The sequence below is a fragment of the Plecotus auritus genome, assembly GCF_963455305.1.
Source record: "Plecotus auritus genome assembly, chromosome: 7".
In the NCBI taxonomy this organism is placed as follows: Eukaryota; Metazoa; Chordata; class Mammalia; order Chiroptera; family Vespertilionidae; genus Plecotus; species Plecotus auritus.
In genome coordinates, this window is record NC_137774.1 from 54,886,580 (window position 1) to 54,903,496 (window position 16,917).

Genomic DNA, 16,917 nt, shown 5'->3' on the forward strand with positions numbered 1-16,917 from the left:
ACTATCTCTGGGCTGGCAGGGGCTTGACCAGTTGTCCCGTTCCTCCCTTCTCCCTGGAGAGTGAACCACCAGCTTTAATCAGAAGCTGTTGATTATGCCACATAGAGTAGGAAAGACCTTGACTAGTGATATGACAATAAAGCCAATCAGCCAGCATTAGCAAGCTGGTCTTGTTGCTTCCTGAGCTCTCTCAACATGATTATAACTACCTTTTTAAAAAATATTTCCCACAGAAAGGAAGAGATTCTATCAGAATGTCACCATCACACAGGGTGAAGGTGAGTGTCTGAGATTTTGACTGCCTTTATTTCCCCCCATGTAGATGGGTAGAAACATTTTTCATCTCCAGCCAGTTGGGTGGTGAGATGACCCTTCACACTTTTGTCGCATATGTTTCTGTAAGCCCTCCACGGAGGGACTCAGGGTTGTCTTTGTCTGCACCAGTTCAAGTAGCTAAATATAGAATGGTCACTTGATTCCACTTAACAGTCCCTGAGAGGTTTTCATTTGATCTTTCAAGGCGGCTTTGAGATAAACCTGGACCACAGGAAGCTGAAAACTCCCCAAGCCAAGCTCTTTACTGTCCCCAGTGAGGCCCTGGCCATCGCAGTGGCCACTGAGTGGGACTCCCAGCAGGACACCATCAAGTTCTACACCATGCATCTGGTAACAAGTTCACACACCTATACTCCGATGCCTGCTATTGGCTTTCTAGGCATCTGGCAAAAATTGGGAGACTCCTACCCAAATTACAATAAAGCCCTTGGGGATGGCTGCTGCCTCACTTGCCTCCTTGAATGTGCCAAACATTCCCCCCAGTGGCCTGGCCACCTGCACTCTCCTGCTTAGAGCGCTGTGCTGGCTGGCGGGATGCTCCTCTGGGCTCAGGCAGATGTGCCCCGCTAACTGCCCAGCTGTCTTACTTTCTGTCATGCAGCTGGGCTTTGTTCCATCAGCAGCACAGTGTAATGTTTGCACTGGGGGTAGCACAGATGGGCAGGACCATGTCTGTCTGACTAGTGTTGTGAAGTTACGTTGGGCAATCAGTATTGGTTGGGTTCAAGAACCCAAGGGGCAGGTGGGTGAGGTGAGGAACCCCCAAGGAGCAGCCCCCATTTACACAGGGTGGCTCACTGAGGCACTAGAGCAGTGAGGAAGGGTCAGCTAGACTGTGCTCAGGCCCTGCAGCTTCCAAACTGTAACCTTGGGCAAGTTACTGCCCCTTTTTAGCCCCATTGTTTGCCATCTCTGAGAGGTGGGTAACAGTGCCCACTCATGGGGGTGAGCTGACCCATAGAAAGGCCTAGGTGTGGTCCCTGGCACATGAGAGAGAGCATTCAGTCAACACTGGAGTTAGTGCTATCATCCCCCACACCCCTTCCCCCCACCCCGCCGGGCTTGGCCTGCATACCAGCACGCTTCCTCAACACCTTCACAGCCGGCTGTGTGCTGGCTGCTCCTTTGACTGATGACATAAGGTGATGGGGCTGCAAGCTAATGGTAGAGTACCTAAGCAGCCTACTGTCGACAAGGCCAATCTGGAAAATAACCCTGTTCTGGTTTGGCTGATTTGTTCCCCTGCTTCCTGAGGTGTGAATGGAGCCAGCTGGTAAGTTTTTTCAGTCCGATTTGAATTCTAGTAATGCTTATGTGTCTTATTTACTAAATTTGACCTCTCTGGGACTCCATTTCCACATCTCTGAAATGGGTATCATGGTACCTATCCAAAGGGTTGTTGTGAGGATTCAATTGAATGCAGCAGAGTCTGGTAGAAGAGTATGAGACCTTGGGAAGTACACTAATCCTAGGGCCTCTGTGAATATTCTGTGAGTCCCATGAGCTATCACACTGTGCTCTGTTGGCATGGAACCTGCTGTAGCAAGCTCTCACTAGATGTGCTGCAGCTGAGGCTTTGGGTCGAGGGCTTTGGTGTGGCACTGCTCCTTGCTGGGTGTCGCTGGCTGGTTCTCTCTGATGCTGTGGGTTGGACACGGTGTCCTCAGGAATGCGGTGCTTTTGCCTGGGCCCAGTGGGTGGTGACAGGGCTCTCTGCCTTTTGATTCAGACCACATTGTGCAACACATCTTTAGACAACCCAACGCAACGAAACAAGGACCAGCTGATCCGGGCAGCTGTGAAGTTTCTGGACACCGACACCATCTGGTAATTGACGTTTAGATGAGTATTCTCCTTGGACCTAGTGAGTTCTTTGGGCTGTTTTGCCTCATTTACCCAGTTATCAGTAGAAGAAGAGGCAGGCCCTTTTCCTTTATGTCACTGGGCAGGGAGAGCAACTAGCTTGCTCTCAGCTGCTCTGCAAACCCCGAGGAAGGAGCTCCTGGCTGTGGTGGTGTCGGAGCCTGGGCACAGCTCTTCCGCAGCCCAGCAGCCATCCCTCGGGTGGTGGGGTAGTGGGTGGTGGTGGTGTATGCAGCTCTTGTAGGCTCCAGGACCAAGGATCACTTGCCAATCCCCAGCAGGGCCTCTGACCCTAGGCTTCTGCCTACCAGATCAATCTCACATCGGCATCCTTACCATTCACTACTTGTCAGCCTGGACACAGGATGGCCAGATGTTGATATTCAGGAGCTAGCTTCCTCCACTTCTAAATTTTCCCATCCTGTCTATGTTCTTCATTTTTCATTTATAATATATATATATATATACACACACACACACATATATATATATATACACTTTTTTTTTTAATAGGAATTGATTCAATTTTAGAGGCCAAGCAGCCTCACAACCTGCAAGCTAGAGAATTAAAGCCGGTGGCATAATTCAGTCCGGGTCTGAAGGCCTAAAAAATGTATATACCTACACACACACACACACACACACACACACACACACACACACATGCTCATGCACACACACAGGTTTATTATAAACAATGACTCACGGGACTATGCAGACTGAGAATCCCTAGGTCTTCAGTGGGTGAGCTGGATACCCATGAAAGCTGCCATGTATCCGTCTGCATGCCAGCAGGCTTGAGAACTGGAATGAGCCAATTTTTAGTCAGAGTCCGAAGGCAGGGAAAGAACTATGTTTCAGTGGAAGGCATCAGGCCGAAGGAGTTCCTTCTCTATGTTCTTTAGCTAATTGGTTAGTGATGTTGAGGGAAAGTTGAAGCAGTGCTGAAGCGGCTGAGCTGCACTGTGCCCACTGGCTGAGTTCTCACAGCTGGCATGTGAAGTCAGCAGTGGGGCTGAGGGAGCGTCTCCTGGAGAGGCAGCCAGCAGTGCCAGCTTTGAGTTGCTAGTCAGAAAGTCCCCATATGTGTTAGGGGCCATTTGATTGCAGGGAACAGAAACTATTCAACTTAGCTCAGGTAAAAGGGTTTTCTTAAAAACCATACAGGGGTCCTGATAGGAAATGAAAGACAGTTAGTCACCTGGTATGGGAGCTGGGAGATTGGCTACCAGAGTTCCTCCCTCTGCCTTGAGGCTCCACACTTATTTGCTCCTCAGCAGCCCAGCTTTGCTTGCACTCTCATGATTTCTCTGCTCCCCTCTGCTCACACCAGACTGGTTTTCCACAGCGCCCACTTCGGTTCCTGTCCCATGAAGCCTTGCTGCTAAGTTCCCCTCAGCTGACTCCATTTCTTTGTCTCTTATTCTAACAAGTAGTGTAGCCTGGCATCAGGTGGTGTCAGGCCTCCGTGGCAGCAGCTGCATCTGTAGTCAGGAGGCAGGTGGGCTCATGAAGTCCAAATCGGCAACTTGGTCTGTGGCCAGGAACACACTCTCTTGGAAGGGGTGCAGGTAGGTAGGGATGCAGTGACAGTTCCAGGTAGCATTCACGGTCAGCATCCTAGGACTGCGTGGATCTGAGGGTACAGTATTAGTGTTTAGAATGATACTAACATAGTGCCGCCAGCCTTGACCTGTCAAATAATCAGGGACATTTAGGACAGTGGTTCTGAAATTCAGGCTCACATTAGAATCCCCTAGAGGGCTTGTTAAAACACCTCCAGAGGTTCTGCTTTCTGAAGGTATGGGGTGGGGCCTGAGAATTTGCTCTTAAGTTCCCAGATGGTGCTCTGCTACTGGCCCTAAGGCCTCACTTTGAGAACCACTGCTTTAGGGGAAAGATTTGTGGGGCTGGGGCAGTGGTGAAGTTCTCTTTGTTGTTGCTTTTTGTGTTTTTCTGTTGTCTGTCACTGAATGAAGGAATTATGCTTTTTATTAATGAAGGTGATTTTTGCAATGAATTAGCTACAGGGTGGAAGAGCCAGAGACATTAGTGGAACTTCAGAAGAACGAATGGGACCCAATCCTAGAATGGGCTGAGAAGAGGTAAGATATGCAACCCTGTGTGCTGGGCAGGCTCTTTAGGGCCAGGGGGCCATGCTGGATAAAGCAGAGCCCTTAGCTGGTAGACTTCCTGGGTCCAGAGCACCCTTAGGATTTGGCACCATCCAGATGTTCAGGAATGGGCCACCTTGGAAAAAATGTTCCTCACATTTGTCTCAGCCATCATGCACCAAGTAGGCATTGGGCCAAGTATAGGTATGGGGTCCCAGCTCTGCCATGATTGTCTGTGTGGCCTTGAGCTAGTGACTTGATCTGCCTAAGCATTAGCTTCTTTGTGAGTGGGGCTCTTAATCCTTACCTCTTAGGGTATTGTGAGGACTAAATGAAGTGATGGTTAGCATCCTTTTTGGCACACAGTAAATGCTACATTCTGGCAGTTATCCTCTTTACTGTTGTCACAATTGATTCACTATTAAAATCATAAAACAATGTGTATGATATTAACACATGGAGAAAAGTCTGGACAGCATCCTACAAAATTATAGGTAACATTTATCCTGTGGATATAAGGTGTCCAGGAATTGATGACTCCTTAGCAGGAAGACTCTTTTGTACAAACGGAATAGATTATTGATGTGGTGGCAAAATTCAGTTTCATTCCAAGGGGACTTTGTAAGGGCTACTTACCTTGCTACTGTCTTGACCCCACAGTATTTTGTAAGCTTATGTGGAGTAGTTTTTGGCATAGCTTTTTTTTTTTCCCACAAAAGTGATGCCTGTCAGTCAGTCTGTCATTTGTACACATTTTTTGAGTGCCCACTATGTGCCAGGCATCCTTGGATTCTATAGTAAAAGGCATAGTGAGTATATTAAAGGATCAAGTAAAATGTAACAAATATAGTGCTGTGTAAGAACTATGAGGATACAATGTCACTTTGTTGTCTAATGAAATACAACAATATTTAGATACCTGGAAATCTATGTTATGATACAAAATTGTTAGCTTTTTGTGGCAGTTGAGATTTCTTGTTAATAATTTACAGAAAAACTGGGCCATTTGCTATGCTCCATTTGTACTATTAGAAATTCAGAAAGAATATTTCTAAACCAGTGGGGAAAATCAGTGATATGTGAAAGAAAATACGGCTTCCGGTCAAGTGGCGGAGTAGGTAAACGTGGTACTTGCATCTTCCCATGACCACATCAAAATTAAAACTAAACTAAAGAACAACCATTGTTGAAAACTACCTGATATTTAGCTGAACAGATATTCCATAACTAAGGATATACAGAAGAAGCCACATAAGACTGGTAGGAGGGGTGGAGATGCAGGACAGGTAGGTCCCACACCCACATGTGGTGGTTAAATATCAGGAGGGATATCTCAGCTGTGGCGGTCCCCCCTCAAGAGAGAGGGGTCCCAACCCTACACCTTGCTTCCCAGTCCATGGTTCCAGTGCATGGAAGAGAAGCCCCCATAACCTCTAGCTGTGAAAACCAGCAGGGATTGTGGGTGAGTGAGGGAAGGTTGTTGGAGTCCCAGGTGTTCCTCTTAAAGGGCCTGTGCACAGACTTATTAGCTCTGAGCTCCAGCACTAGGGTAGCAGCTCTAAAAGCAGTTCTCAGTGAGAACTTCAACAGAGAAATAGAAAACATAAAAAAGGACCAGTCAAATGAAGAATTACATAACTTCTAGTGAAATGAGGAATACACTAGAAGGAATCAACAGTAGAGTAGATGAAGCAGAGGATTGAATCAGCGATTTGAAACATAAGGTAGCAGAAAACACCCAATTAGAACAGCAAAAAGAAAAACGAATACAAAAGAAATGAGGATAGTTTAAGGGGCTTCTGAGTCAACATCAAACGTACCAACATTCACTTCATGAGGGTGCCAGAAGGAGAAGAAAGAGAGCAAGGAATTGAAAACCTGTTTAAAAAAATAGTGACAGAAAATTTCCTTAACTGGTGAAAGAAAAAGATACACAAATCCAGGAAGCACAGAGAGTTCCAAACAAGATGAACCCAAGGAGACCCACACCAAGACATGATAATTAAAATGCCAAAGGTTAAAGACAAAGAATCTTAAAAGCAGCAAGAGAAAAACAGTTACCTACAAGGGAGTTCTCATAAGACTTTCAGTTGATTTCTCAACAAAAACTTTGCAAGCCCGAAGAGATTGGCATGAAATATTTAAAGTGATGAAAAGCAAGGACCTACAACCAAAATTACCCAGAAAAGCTCTCATTTAGAATTGAAATTCAGGTAAAGAGCTTCCCAGATAAGAAAAAAGCTAAAGGAGTTCATTACCACCAAACCAAAATTACAAGTAATGTTAAAGGATCTTCTCTAAGAAGAAAAAAAAAAACAAGAATATGAATAATAAAATGGCAATAAATACATATCTACACTAATAAAAGAGAAACATGCAAATTAACCATCACTCTGCCATGCCAAGCCATGCCCACCACCCAATCAGGAGCGAGTATGCAAATTAACCCAACCAAGATGGCGGCCAGCCACAGAGCTGGAGCAAGCAGGAGGCTTGGGTTGCCCCTAGCAATGGAGGAAGCCAAGCTTCCTGGCCGGCCCTGGCCTCTGCTCAAGGCTACAAAGTTTCAATTATAGAGGATAAACAAATCCTAGATACTTGCTTCCAGCCGGCCCTCTGCTCAAGGAAGTGCTGAAAAAAAAAAAAAGAAAAAAAGGAGGGGCTGGAACCTTGGGTCGCCGGGGGGTGAATCAGGCCAGGATGGGATGGCAGGGGCCGTTGGGGGTAAGCAGACCAGCAGGGAGGCCAGTTGGGGGTGAGCAGGCCGTCAGTGGGGGTCAGTTGGAGGTGATCAGGACAGCCGGGGGGGGGGCAGTTTGGAGTGAGCAGGCCAGTGGGGAGGAGAGGTGGGGGTGAGCAGGCCAGCAGGGGGGACAGTTGGAGGTGAGCAGGCCGTCAGTGGGGGTCAGTTAGAGGTGATCAGGACAGCGGGGGGGGGGGCAGTTTGGAGTGAGCAGGCTAGCAGGGGGGCAGTTGGGGGTGAGCAGGCCAGTGGGGAGGTGAGGTGGGGGCAAGCAGGCCAGCAGGAGGGGCAGTTGGGGGCGAGCAGGCCAGCAGGAGGGGCAGTTGGGGGTGATCAGGCTGGTGGGGGGCATTTGGGGGCGAGCAGGCTGGAGGTGGGGGGCAGTTGGGGGCGAGCAGGCTGGCAGGCAGAATGGATAGGGACAATCAGGCAGGCAGGCAGGCAGGTGAGTGGCTGGAGCCAGCAGTCCCGGATTGTGAGAGGGATGTCCGACTGCCTGTTTAGGCCCGATCCCTGGAAACCGGCAGTAGGACATCCTTCGAGGGGTCCCAGATTGGAGAGGGTGCAGGCCTGGCTGAGGAACACCTGCCCCCACTGTGCACGAATTTCGTGCACCGGGCCACTAGTCTATCAATAATTACTTTAAATGCAAATGGATTAAATAATCCAATCAAAAGACACAGAGTGCCTGAATGGATATGAGAGCAAACTCATATATATGCTATCTACAAGAGACTCACTTCAGATAGAAAGATACATACAGACTGCAATAAAGGGATGGGAAAGTTATTCATGAAAATGGAAACAAACAAAAGCTAGAATAGCAATACTTATACCGGACAAAATAGACTTTAAAACAAAGGCTACAACAAGAGATAAAGACCCAGCAATTCCACTTCTGGGTATTTATCTGAAGAAACCCAAAGACATATGTGTCTGTATGTTCATTGCATTATTTACAGTAGCTAAGATATGAAAGCAACCTAAGTTGCTTCCATCAAAAGTTGATAAAGAAGATACGGTACATATATACAGTGAAATATTAGCCATAAAAAAGAACGAAATCTTACCATTTACGACATGGATGGACTTACAGGACATGTGCTAAGAGAAAGACATGTACCATATGATTTCAGTTATATGTGGAATGTAAACAACAAAATAAAACAGACTTATAGAGAAAATTTTGATAGTTGTCAAAGGGGTAGGGGCTGGGAGGCTGGGTGAAAAAGGTGAAGGGACTAAGAATCACAAAAAATTGCTCCCTGGCTGGTGTGGTTCAGTGGTTAGAATGTTGGCCCATGCACTGAAGGCTTGTGGGTTTGATTCCTGGTCAAGGGTTGCAGGTTTAATCCCGGGCCCAATTGGGGCTTGTGTGGGAGGCAACCAATCGATGTGTCTCTCACATCCATGTTTTTTTCTCTCTCTCCCCCACGCCCCCTCTCTCTCTTTCCTTATCTAAAAAGCAATGAAAAAATATTCTCAGGTGAGGATTTAAAAAAAAATAACACACAAATTGGTAGTTACAAAATAGTCACAGGGATGTAAAATATAGTATAGGGTATATAGTCAATAATTTTGTAAATACTATGTATGGTGCCAGATGGGTTCTAAATTGCTTTTATTCAATTATGTTTTTCCTGTATTTTATGTAGTTATGATTATTCTTGAAAATATATCATTCTTGAAGCCAGCTCATGTCCCATACAAAAAACAATGCCTTGTATATAGTAGAGGCTTAATAAATATTTGAGAAAGTGATTGAACAATATAGGACATACACAGATATTAGTGTAAGGAGAACAATATTTGAAAGAAATCATTTATGACCTCAATGTGAAAATTGTTTCTTAAAAAGTTTAAAAAGCAGGTAGCCCATGCTTTTGATCCTAGGCAAAGAGAATTCCCTGCTGGCACAACTTGCATACCTGTGCCTCCATTCGGGGTAATTGCTTCTTTAAAAAATGTATTTTATCTTATTGATTTCAGAGAGAGGAAGGGAGAGGGAGAGAAACAGAAACATCAATGATGAGAGAGAATCATCAACCGCTACCTCCTGCGTGCCCCCCACTGGGGATTGAGCCCGTAACCCCGGCATGTGCCCTGACTGGGAATTGGACTGTGTCCTCCTGGGTCATGGGTCTGTGCTCAATCACTGAGCCACACTGCCGGGACAGGGCAGTTTCTTGATCCTCTGGCTTTGCTCATTATAGAAATTACTAGAGGCCCGGTGCACGAAATTCGTGCACGGGGGTGTGTGTGTCCCTCAGCCCAGCCTGCACCCTCTCCAATCTGGGACCCCTCGAGGGATGTCCGACTGCCCGTTTAGGCCCGATCCCACTGGGCCTCACAATCCAGGACTGCTGGCTCCCAACTGCTCTCCTGCATACCTTCCTGATTGCTCCTAACCGCTTCTGCCTGCCAGCCTGATCACCCCCTAACCACTCCCCTGCAAGCCTGATTGATGCCTAACTGCTCCCCTGACAGCCTGTTTGCCCCTAACTGCCCTCCCCTGCCAGCCTGGTCACCCCTAATTGCCCTCCCCTGCAGGCCTGGTCACCCCTAACTGCTCTCCCCTGCAGGCCTGGGTCCCTCCTAACTGCCTTTCCCTGCAGGCTTGATCGCCCCCAACTGCCCTCCCTTGCAGGCCTGGTCCCTCCCAACTGCCCTCCCCTGCTGGCCTGATCGCCCACAACTGCCCTCCCTTTAAGGCCTGGTCCCTCCCAACTGCCCTCCCTTGCTGGCCATCTTGTGGTGGCCATCTTGTGTCCACATGGGGGCAGGATCTTTGACCACATGGGGGCAGCCATCTTGTGTGTTGGAGTGATGGTCAATCTGCATATTACTCTTTTATTAGCTAGGATAGAGGCCTGGTGCACGGGTGGGGGCCAGCTGGTTTGCCCTGAAGGGTGTCCCAGAATAGGGTGGGGGTTCCCTTGGGGCGTGAGGCGGCCTGGGTGAGGGGCCTGTGGTGGTTTGCAGGCTGGCCACGCCCCCTGGTGACCCAAGCGGAGGCCCTGGTATCTGGGGTATATTTATCTTCTACAATTGAAACTTTGTAGCCTGGTCAGAGCCAAGCCTTATGCTTGCTCCATGTCGGCAGCCTTTTTTGGGGGGATTTATGTATCTTCTATAATTGAAACTTTGTAGCCTTAAGCGGAGGCCTGTGCTGGCCAGGGTGTGCGGAAAGCTTGGCTTCCTCCATCACCGGGGGCAACCCTAGCCTCCTGCTCTTTCCAGCTGTGGCTGCCGCCATTTCTGTTGGGCTATATTTATCTTCCATCATTGAAACTTTGTAGCCTTGAGTGGAGGCCTAGGCCGGCAAGGGCAGGCAGAAAGCTTGGCTCCCTCCATTGCCGGGGAAACCCAAGCCTCCCTCCTGCTCTCTGTGGCTGTAGCCATCTTGGTTGGGTTTATTTGCATATTCTCTCTGATTGGCTGGTGGGCGTGGCTGGTGGGTGTAGCAGAGTGAGGGTTAATTTGCATATTACTCTTTTATTAGATAGGATTAGGTCAGGAGGTCACTGACCACCGTGGTAGTTGCTCCCAGAATCCCCGAGACTGACTTCTTCACCACTTTGCCCTGAAGGGGTGCATACCTGCTTAGCAGTTTAGGGCTTTGCTTCTGGGCAAAGCTGAGGTGCACAGCAACCAAAGCCTTTCCTTTCAGGTATGGCGTGGAGATTGGCTCCTCCACCAGCATAATGGGGCCCAGCATCCCCGCCAGGACTCAGGAGGTGCTTGTCAGCCACCTGGCATCTTACAACATGTGGGCCCTACAAGGTATGCAGGCATTTCCTGGGCCTGGGGGTGTGGAGGGATTAGCATGGGTGTCCATAGCCCGAGAGTCACAGGAGCGTTCTAGGGCGTGGGTCTGATGCTCACTTTTTTGTTCAGTCTGAGGGGACAGCAGGCTCACACCCTTCCAGGAGAAGGTTGGCTTTCTTCAGAAGTTCAAGTCTCATCGACCCATCCATGAACCAGTCACTGGGGCAGGGGTGGAATGGTTCCAGTCATGTGCCCACCCCAGGTAGGAGCAGAGGAGGACTCTCCCCTCTTGGCGGAGGAGGAGGATGGATCTAGAGCTAGTCAAGAAGCCCTGTGCCCTGTGACTTGTCTCCCCCACCTCTAGGGTGGCAGGGGTCCTCAAACTACGGCCCGCGGGCCACTTGCGGCCCGCCGAGGACATTTATCTGGCCCCCCGGGTGCTGCGCCTGTCCTGCTTAGCAGCCGACTCGTCGCGGGCCCGCAGTGCGCATAGGAATTTGTTCATAGTTTTTTTTTTAAGCTATAGTCCGGCCCTCCAACGGTCTGAGGGACAGTGAACTGGCACCCTGTTTAAAAAGTTTGAGGACCCCTGGTGTAGGGACTCACAAGGAGTAGGTCTAGCAACTGCTCTGTTTCAGGGTGGAGGTGTCCTGGGTCCTGACTTGGCTTATGTCCCTGCAGGGATTGAATTTGTCGTGACCCAACTCAAGTCCGTGATGTTGACCTTGGGCCTGATGGACCTGCGCCTGACAGTGGAGCAGGCCGTGCTGCTGTCACGCCTGGAGGAGGAGTACCAGGTGAGGTTTGCAGCAGCCCAGAGGCGAGCACCTCAAGTCCCCGCCTCACCCCTCCAGATTCAGACTACCTGGGGGTACGGGGGTAACTAACCCATCTATTTTATAACTTTTGTGTAAATAACAGAAACTGCAACAGATAATAATGAAGTAATGGTGAGTACTGCCACTGCTTTCCAGCGTCGTGCTCAGCTCTCCCTCATTGCCTCACCTCCTCTTCTAAACAGCCTGGTCAGGTGGGGGCTGTTGTTATGTCCTTTTTACACAGGATGAAACCGAGGCACAGGTCAAACCCTCAGAAAATGCTGGAGCCAGGTGACTCCAGGTCCAGGCCTTCACTCCGCACCCTGCAGGTGGCAAATCAAGATCATCTGGGCCTGGCACACCTGAAAATGGGCTATTAAAATGGCTGGGAGCCTCGTGGTTGCTCTTGGAGACAGCCTCTGTGCCCTGACATCCATACAGGGCATACAGAGTGAGCTGCTACTATGCACAGTGCTGATGTAGTGACGCAGAATTAAGGTCTGTTCTGCTGCCATTTGCTTTTTAAATTTTTTTTTTTTTTTTTAGAAAGGAAGGGAGAGGGAGATAGGGAGAGAAACATTGATGAGAAAGCGAAACATCGATTGGCTGCCTCCTGTACACCTCCTACTGCGGATTGAACCCACAACTTTGACATGTGCGCCCCGACTGGGAATCGAACCAGCAACCCCTTCGTGCACAGGAGGACACTCAACCAACTGAGTCACACTCGCCAGGGCTGAATTATTTTTTTTAAATCCTCACCCGAGGATATATATACTGATTTTAGAGGAGGCGGGAGGAGAGAGATGTGACATTGATGTGACAGAGAACATCAATCTTCTGTATGTGTCCTGACCAGGGATCAAACCTGATACACTACCGTGCTAAGGTGATGCTCTAACCACTGGACACGCCAGCCAGAGCAGGGTTTGCATTTTTTTAACTGAGAATTATGACAGTCTTTGCAATCTTTTATTGTTATTTCTCCAACTTCCTAAGGTTGTTATTACAAATCGGTGCTAGCACGATGAACCCCTTTTATAATGGCAGTATTGCCCAAGTCCTTCTAGTCACCTCTTCAGAAAAATGCCTAGGAAAACTGTGTCTGTATCACAAAAGAGGCTAGCTATTCTCTGAGTGTTAGAAGCAATTATGGGGTAGAGAGGCGACCTGTGAGGGTGTGAGGCTGGGCGGGCTCTGAGAGATAGGGAGCCAGGAAACCTGGTTTCTGGTCTGGGCTCTGCTTTTGACTGTGGGACCCAAGCCAGGCCGTTGTTTTCTGAACTTCAGGTTTGAATTGCCACAAAATGGGAGCAACCTGGATTGTGTGTGCATGCTCTCTGAAAGGAGAGCGTGCTCTTCAGGTGGCTAATCACACTTGTCCAGATGAGACAAGGAGCCCAGAAGTGCCGAGAACTGCTGTGGCAGGGCTGACTCTGCTCCAAGCAGGTGGGCGGCTGGGCCAGGCTTCCTGGGCCCTGGCCAGGGAGGAGTCAGCAGGGCGGAGCACAGCTCTACTGACATCTGGACAGCCACACTGTGTCCGGGGTTTCTCCTGTAGCTTAGAGTCTGGAGAGAGGTCTGCAACCCTGCCCTAGAAGTCACAGATGAAGTGCCAGTGTGGCCTTGGTTGATGTTTTTTATCCCACTCGCAGGCCAGCTGGTGAGGCAGCGCAGGAGAGGATGGCATTTATAGGTTGCCTGTGCCAGCCTCCTTGTGGGAAGATGTGTGAGAGAGGGATGGCACACAGGTGGGCCTCAGGGAAGATGCGTGTGGTTTTGGTGCCTGCCCTGCCTAGTAGTGAGTGCCTGCTGGCCCTGGGCCTGGACTGCACCCCTGTTGTCGGCAAACTGCAGCTCGCGAGCCACATGCGGCTCTTTGGCCCCTTGAGTGTGGCTCTTCCACAAAATACCACGGCCTGGGCGAATCTATTTTGAAGAAGTGGCGTTAGAAGAAGTTTAAGTTTAAAAAATGTGGCTCTCAAAAGAAATTTTAATCGTTGTTCCGTTGAATTTGGCTCTGTTGACTAATGAGTTTGCCCACCACTGTCCTAGACCATCCACACCCTGTGGAATGCGGAGCCTGCTCTGGTCACCTGTGTGTGCTTCCCCACAGCCTCCCCAACAGGTGTGTCTTGCCTGTTTTGGCAGGTTGGGAGCCTGTGGCCCTCAGTCCAGCTGTAGGGGTGGTATGTGGCTCGGGCTTGCAGCAGCTGGGCACTAAGCTGCTCACTCAACATCTCTTGTTCTTCCCTCAGATCCAGAAGTGGGGCCACGTGGAATGGGCCCACGACTATGAGTTGCGGGAGCTCCGGGCACGCACAGCCGCAGGCGCCCTCTTTATCCACCTCTGCTCTGAGAGCACCACGGTCAAGCACAAGCTCCTGCAGGAGTGAGGCGGGCAGTGCGCATGGCACGCCGGGGACAGAGGCTGCGGAGCCCCGGCTCCCAAGCCTGTAGACACACGGCCTGGCTCCACACGGTGTCGACCTGAGGGCCTGAGACAGTGCAGTGGTCTGGAGGTCAGCTTGAGTCCACCCCAGGGCTCCTGCCCTAGCCAGCAAGGGGATAAGGTGTACGAGTGGCTTTCTCAACCCTGACTGTATTACCTATTTCTCCACCCTGGAAAGATGTTGAGCCCTGTTTTCATTTGCGCCTCCACATACCCTCATCTCCTTGTTATACCTGGGTCTCACCTAGATCCCCAGCAGGTTGGTACCTGCTGCCTCTCGTCAGGCCGTCAGCAAATAGCTCCATAAACTCTCTGTGTCTCTGTGGGGCCCTCGACCCTCAGCCCAAAAGCTTTTCCCTGGGTGTTTAGTCAAACGATCTTTGGAAAGTGTGTCCTTTTTGGTCTAAGCTGATTGTTTCTACTATTTCAGCAAAAAGTAATAATTTACTCTTGAAGGTAGAAATGCCCATTATTTCTGGACTAAAAGCCCTGGCGGCCTGGGCAAGGCACCCTGACGAGCATGTGGCTGTCTGCACAGTCCTGGGAGGCGCGGGTGCCGTGTGCCAGGGCCTGGGGCACGGACACTGCAATCCGGTTTCAGGAGCGTCGGCTTTCTGAGTTGCAAAGGGCATCACTCCCAGTCCTGGGGCCCTGGCCACACGCCAGGTGCTTGGCCACTCATCCCAGGCTTGTGCTCAGAGAAGGCATGCTCACGCCTGCACTACACAGAAGCTCAGGCTGCAAGGGTGACGTGGACGCCACCTGTGCTCTCCACCTCCGGAGGGTCTCTGCGTCCCTGAGGCCAAGCTCAGTCACGCAGCCTCTGCCTTGTGCTGCTGCGCCTCGGCACTCTGGCTTCCCTCCTCAGCACCCAGAGGAGAGCAGCTAGGTCCATACTGGCCAACTCCTCTGCAGCTGCAGCCGCAGCCACAGTCCTCCTGGCCCGGCTGGGAATGGCGCACGGCCAGGAGCGCAGCCCACAGCACGCCCTGGGGAATGGCTCTCAGGAGGCGGGCTTACTGCTGCTCATACAGGAACATGAAATTCTGATACTTCTCTAAAGAATGGAGAAACGGTGACACCGGTCCTTTATTTCTGTCTACATTTGGGAGTTTGTGCATGGGTGGTGGAAGGATGGCATTGGGGGCTGTGGGCTGAGTCCCCACACTCTCCTGGCAGGGCCAAGTGCTGTGTTTTCCGAGGGATCCTCTGGGCAGACACCTAATCTAGAATGTCGCCACTGTCAAGGTTGTCCAGTTCATTCTGCATGTGGTCGATGTATTGATTGATCTCCTTCACTCGCTTGCGGTTCCTCATGATCTCATCCTTGTGAATCTGAGGGTGAAACCAAAGCCCAGTTTCCGTGGGTCAGAGAATTGATTAATATCTCACTGAGTCCAGTTTGGGGAAAAGAAAAGTAATTCTTTGAATTTTGCATAGTTATGTCTCTCATTTACCCCACAGCTCCCTGGGTTCTGCTTAATCCATCTACATGCAGGTGTCCCCCCAAAAGTGTGTACACACTGACTCATTACTCATTCCAGTGGGTCAAATCTGAAAGGAAACAAACACCAATTGACCTGTCAGCTGTTAGAGTGTGGGTACGTTCTGGGACACCCTGTATTTGAATTAGAAAAGCAATGAAGCACTTGACTGGGCAACGTGCAGTCTTCAGTGGAGAATTCGGTAGTTTTACTTCCTCATTTCTTATCGCAGAGTTCCCGCTCATCCCTGGCCATGCTAGAGGCACTGGTGCCGCCTGCCAGGCGGCAAATCACTCACCTTGTCCACTAAGTGTGTGCACCAAGAGTTGACTCTGGTCACCAGCTCATCTTCTCGGTTGTCAATCTTGAGAAGGTGGATGTCATGTGATGTCCCAACAGCATTCACAATTGTGTCTTTGTCCACAAAAAGCTGGTGAGCGGAAGATGAAATGAGCAAGTGTGTCTCGTTACTCCCTGCGCAAAGCAGGGAGCTGAGAGGAAGGAGCACGGAGCGTCCGGCTCATGGGGGTGGTGCTGTGCTGCTGCCCACGCCAGCAGAGAGTAGTGGCGAGTGTCATGGAAAAGGGTCAACCAGGGCACAGACTGCAATCCCAGGGAGAAGGCAAAAGATGCCTAGGGCTGACCTCACTGAGGACATTGGCTCTCACAGTGGTTCCCCCTCGTTTGCCTGGACCCTTGCAGCTCGTGTGGGAAGTGCGAGGCTGGTCGAGGGTCTCGAGGCTAATCTGAGGACAGAAGACCCTGCCAACAGATGGACGCCCACGCCACGTTGCTTCTCCACTCTGTTCACACTAACCAACTCCAACCTGGCATCGCTCTTAGGGTCTCCTGCCTTCTTGCATTCCTGACCTTGTAAAAAGTTGAAAACGACCACCCTCCATGAGGCCTGGCTGGTGCTAGGTGTTCACACTGTGGTGCTGTGTGCCTGGCGCAGTTGAAAATCACATGGCATCCATCGCTCCTCTTTGGATTAGTTCTGACAGCCATGAAAACAAACTCAGCTAGAACCAGACCTCTGAATGGCTCTGTCAAAGGTTAAAGCAAGATTTCAAAGAGGAATGAAGCCCACGCAACCACATTGCTTTTCCTTACACTATTGTTATTAACTATAAGCCAGTGATTAAACTATGGATGGAAGAAATTTTGTTATATAAAATTTTGTTACAAAATAAAATACTTTATGTAATATTATTTTAAAAAAAGAAGAAATTTAAGTGGCATCATTTCCCGGGCAGGGAAGCTGCCAAAGCACTCAGCAAGCATCACTCCCATCCCCTGGGAAGGGCGGTACTTTGTAATGCCCAAGACAGCACCGGCC

General features: G+C 49.8%; 2 protein-coding genes across 6 annotated transcripts in view; one reads left to right on the plus strand and one right to left on the minus strand.

Annotated features, from left to right (window-relative positions):
* ATPAF2 (ATP synthase mitochondrial F1 complex assembly factor 2) overlaps positions 1 to 15,180 on the plus strand; it is a 24,242-nt gene extending 9,062 nt beyond the window's left edge. For 2 of the 5 annotated variants that reach the window (XM_080681693.1, XM_080681697.1), the window contains 7 exons: positions 234 to 278; positions 521 to 666; positions 2,066 to 2,163; positions 4,224 to 4,304; positions 10,727 to 10,839; positions 11,506 to 11,621; positions 13,901 to 15,180. In XM_080681693.1, coding sequence (XP_080537819.1) covers positions 234 to 278; positions 521 to 666; positions 2,066 to 2,163; positions 4,224 to 4,304; positions 10,727 to 10,839; positions 11,506 to 11,621; positions 13,901 to 14,038 — 737 coding nt within the window. In that variant the 3' untranslated portion in view covers positions 14,039 to 15,180. Of the gene's footprint in view, positions 1 to 233; positions 279 to 520; positions 667 to 2,065; positions 2,164 to 4,223; positions 4,305 to 10,726; positions 10,840 to 11,505; positions 11,622 to 13,697; positions 13,771 to 13,900 lie in introns of all 5 variants that reach the window. The other 3 variants (XM_080681695.1, XM_080681696.1, XM_080681694.1) reach the window with 2 other exon arrangements.
* The window catches only part of DRC3 (dynein regulatory complex subunit 3), a 68,927-nt gene continuing 67,161 nt past the window's right edge, over positions 15,152 to 16,917 (minus strand). Inside the window, exons 13-14 of the mRNA XM_080681699.1 lie at positions 15,877 to 16,008; positions 15,152 to 15,429 (exon numbers count right to left, since the gene is read on the minus strand). Of these exons, the coding sequence (XP_080537825.1) occupies positions 15,316 to 15,429; positions 15,877 to 16,008 (246 nt within the window). The 3' untranslated portion in view covers positions 15,152 to 15,315. The remainder of the gene's footprint in view (positions 15,430 to 15,876; positions 16,009 to 16,917) is intronic.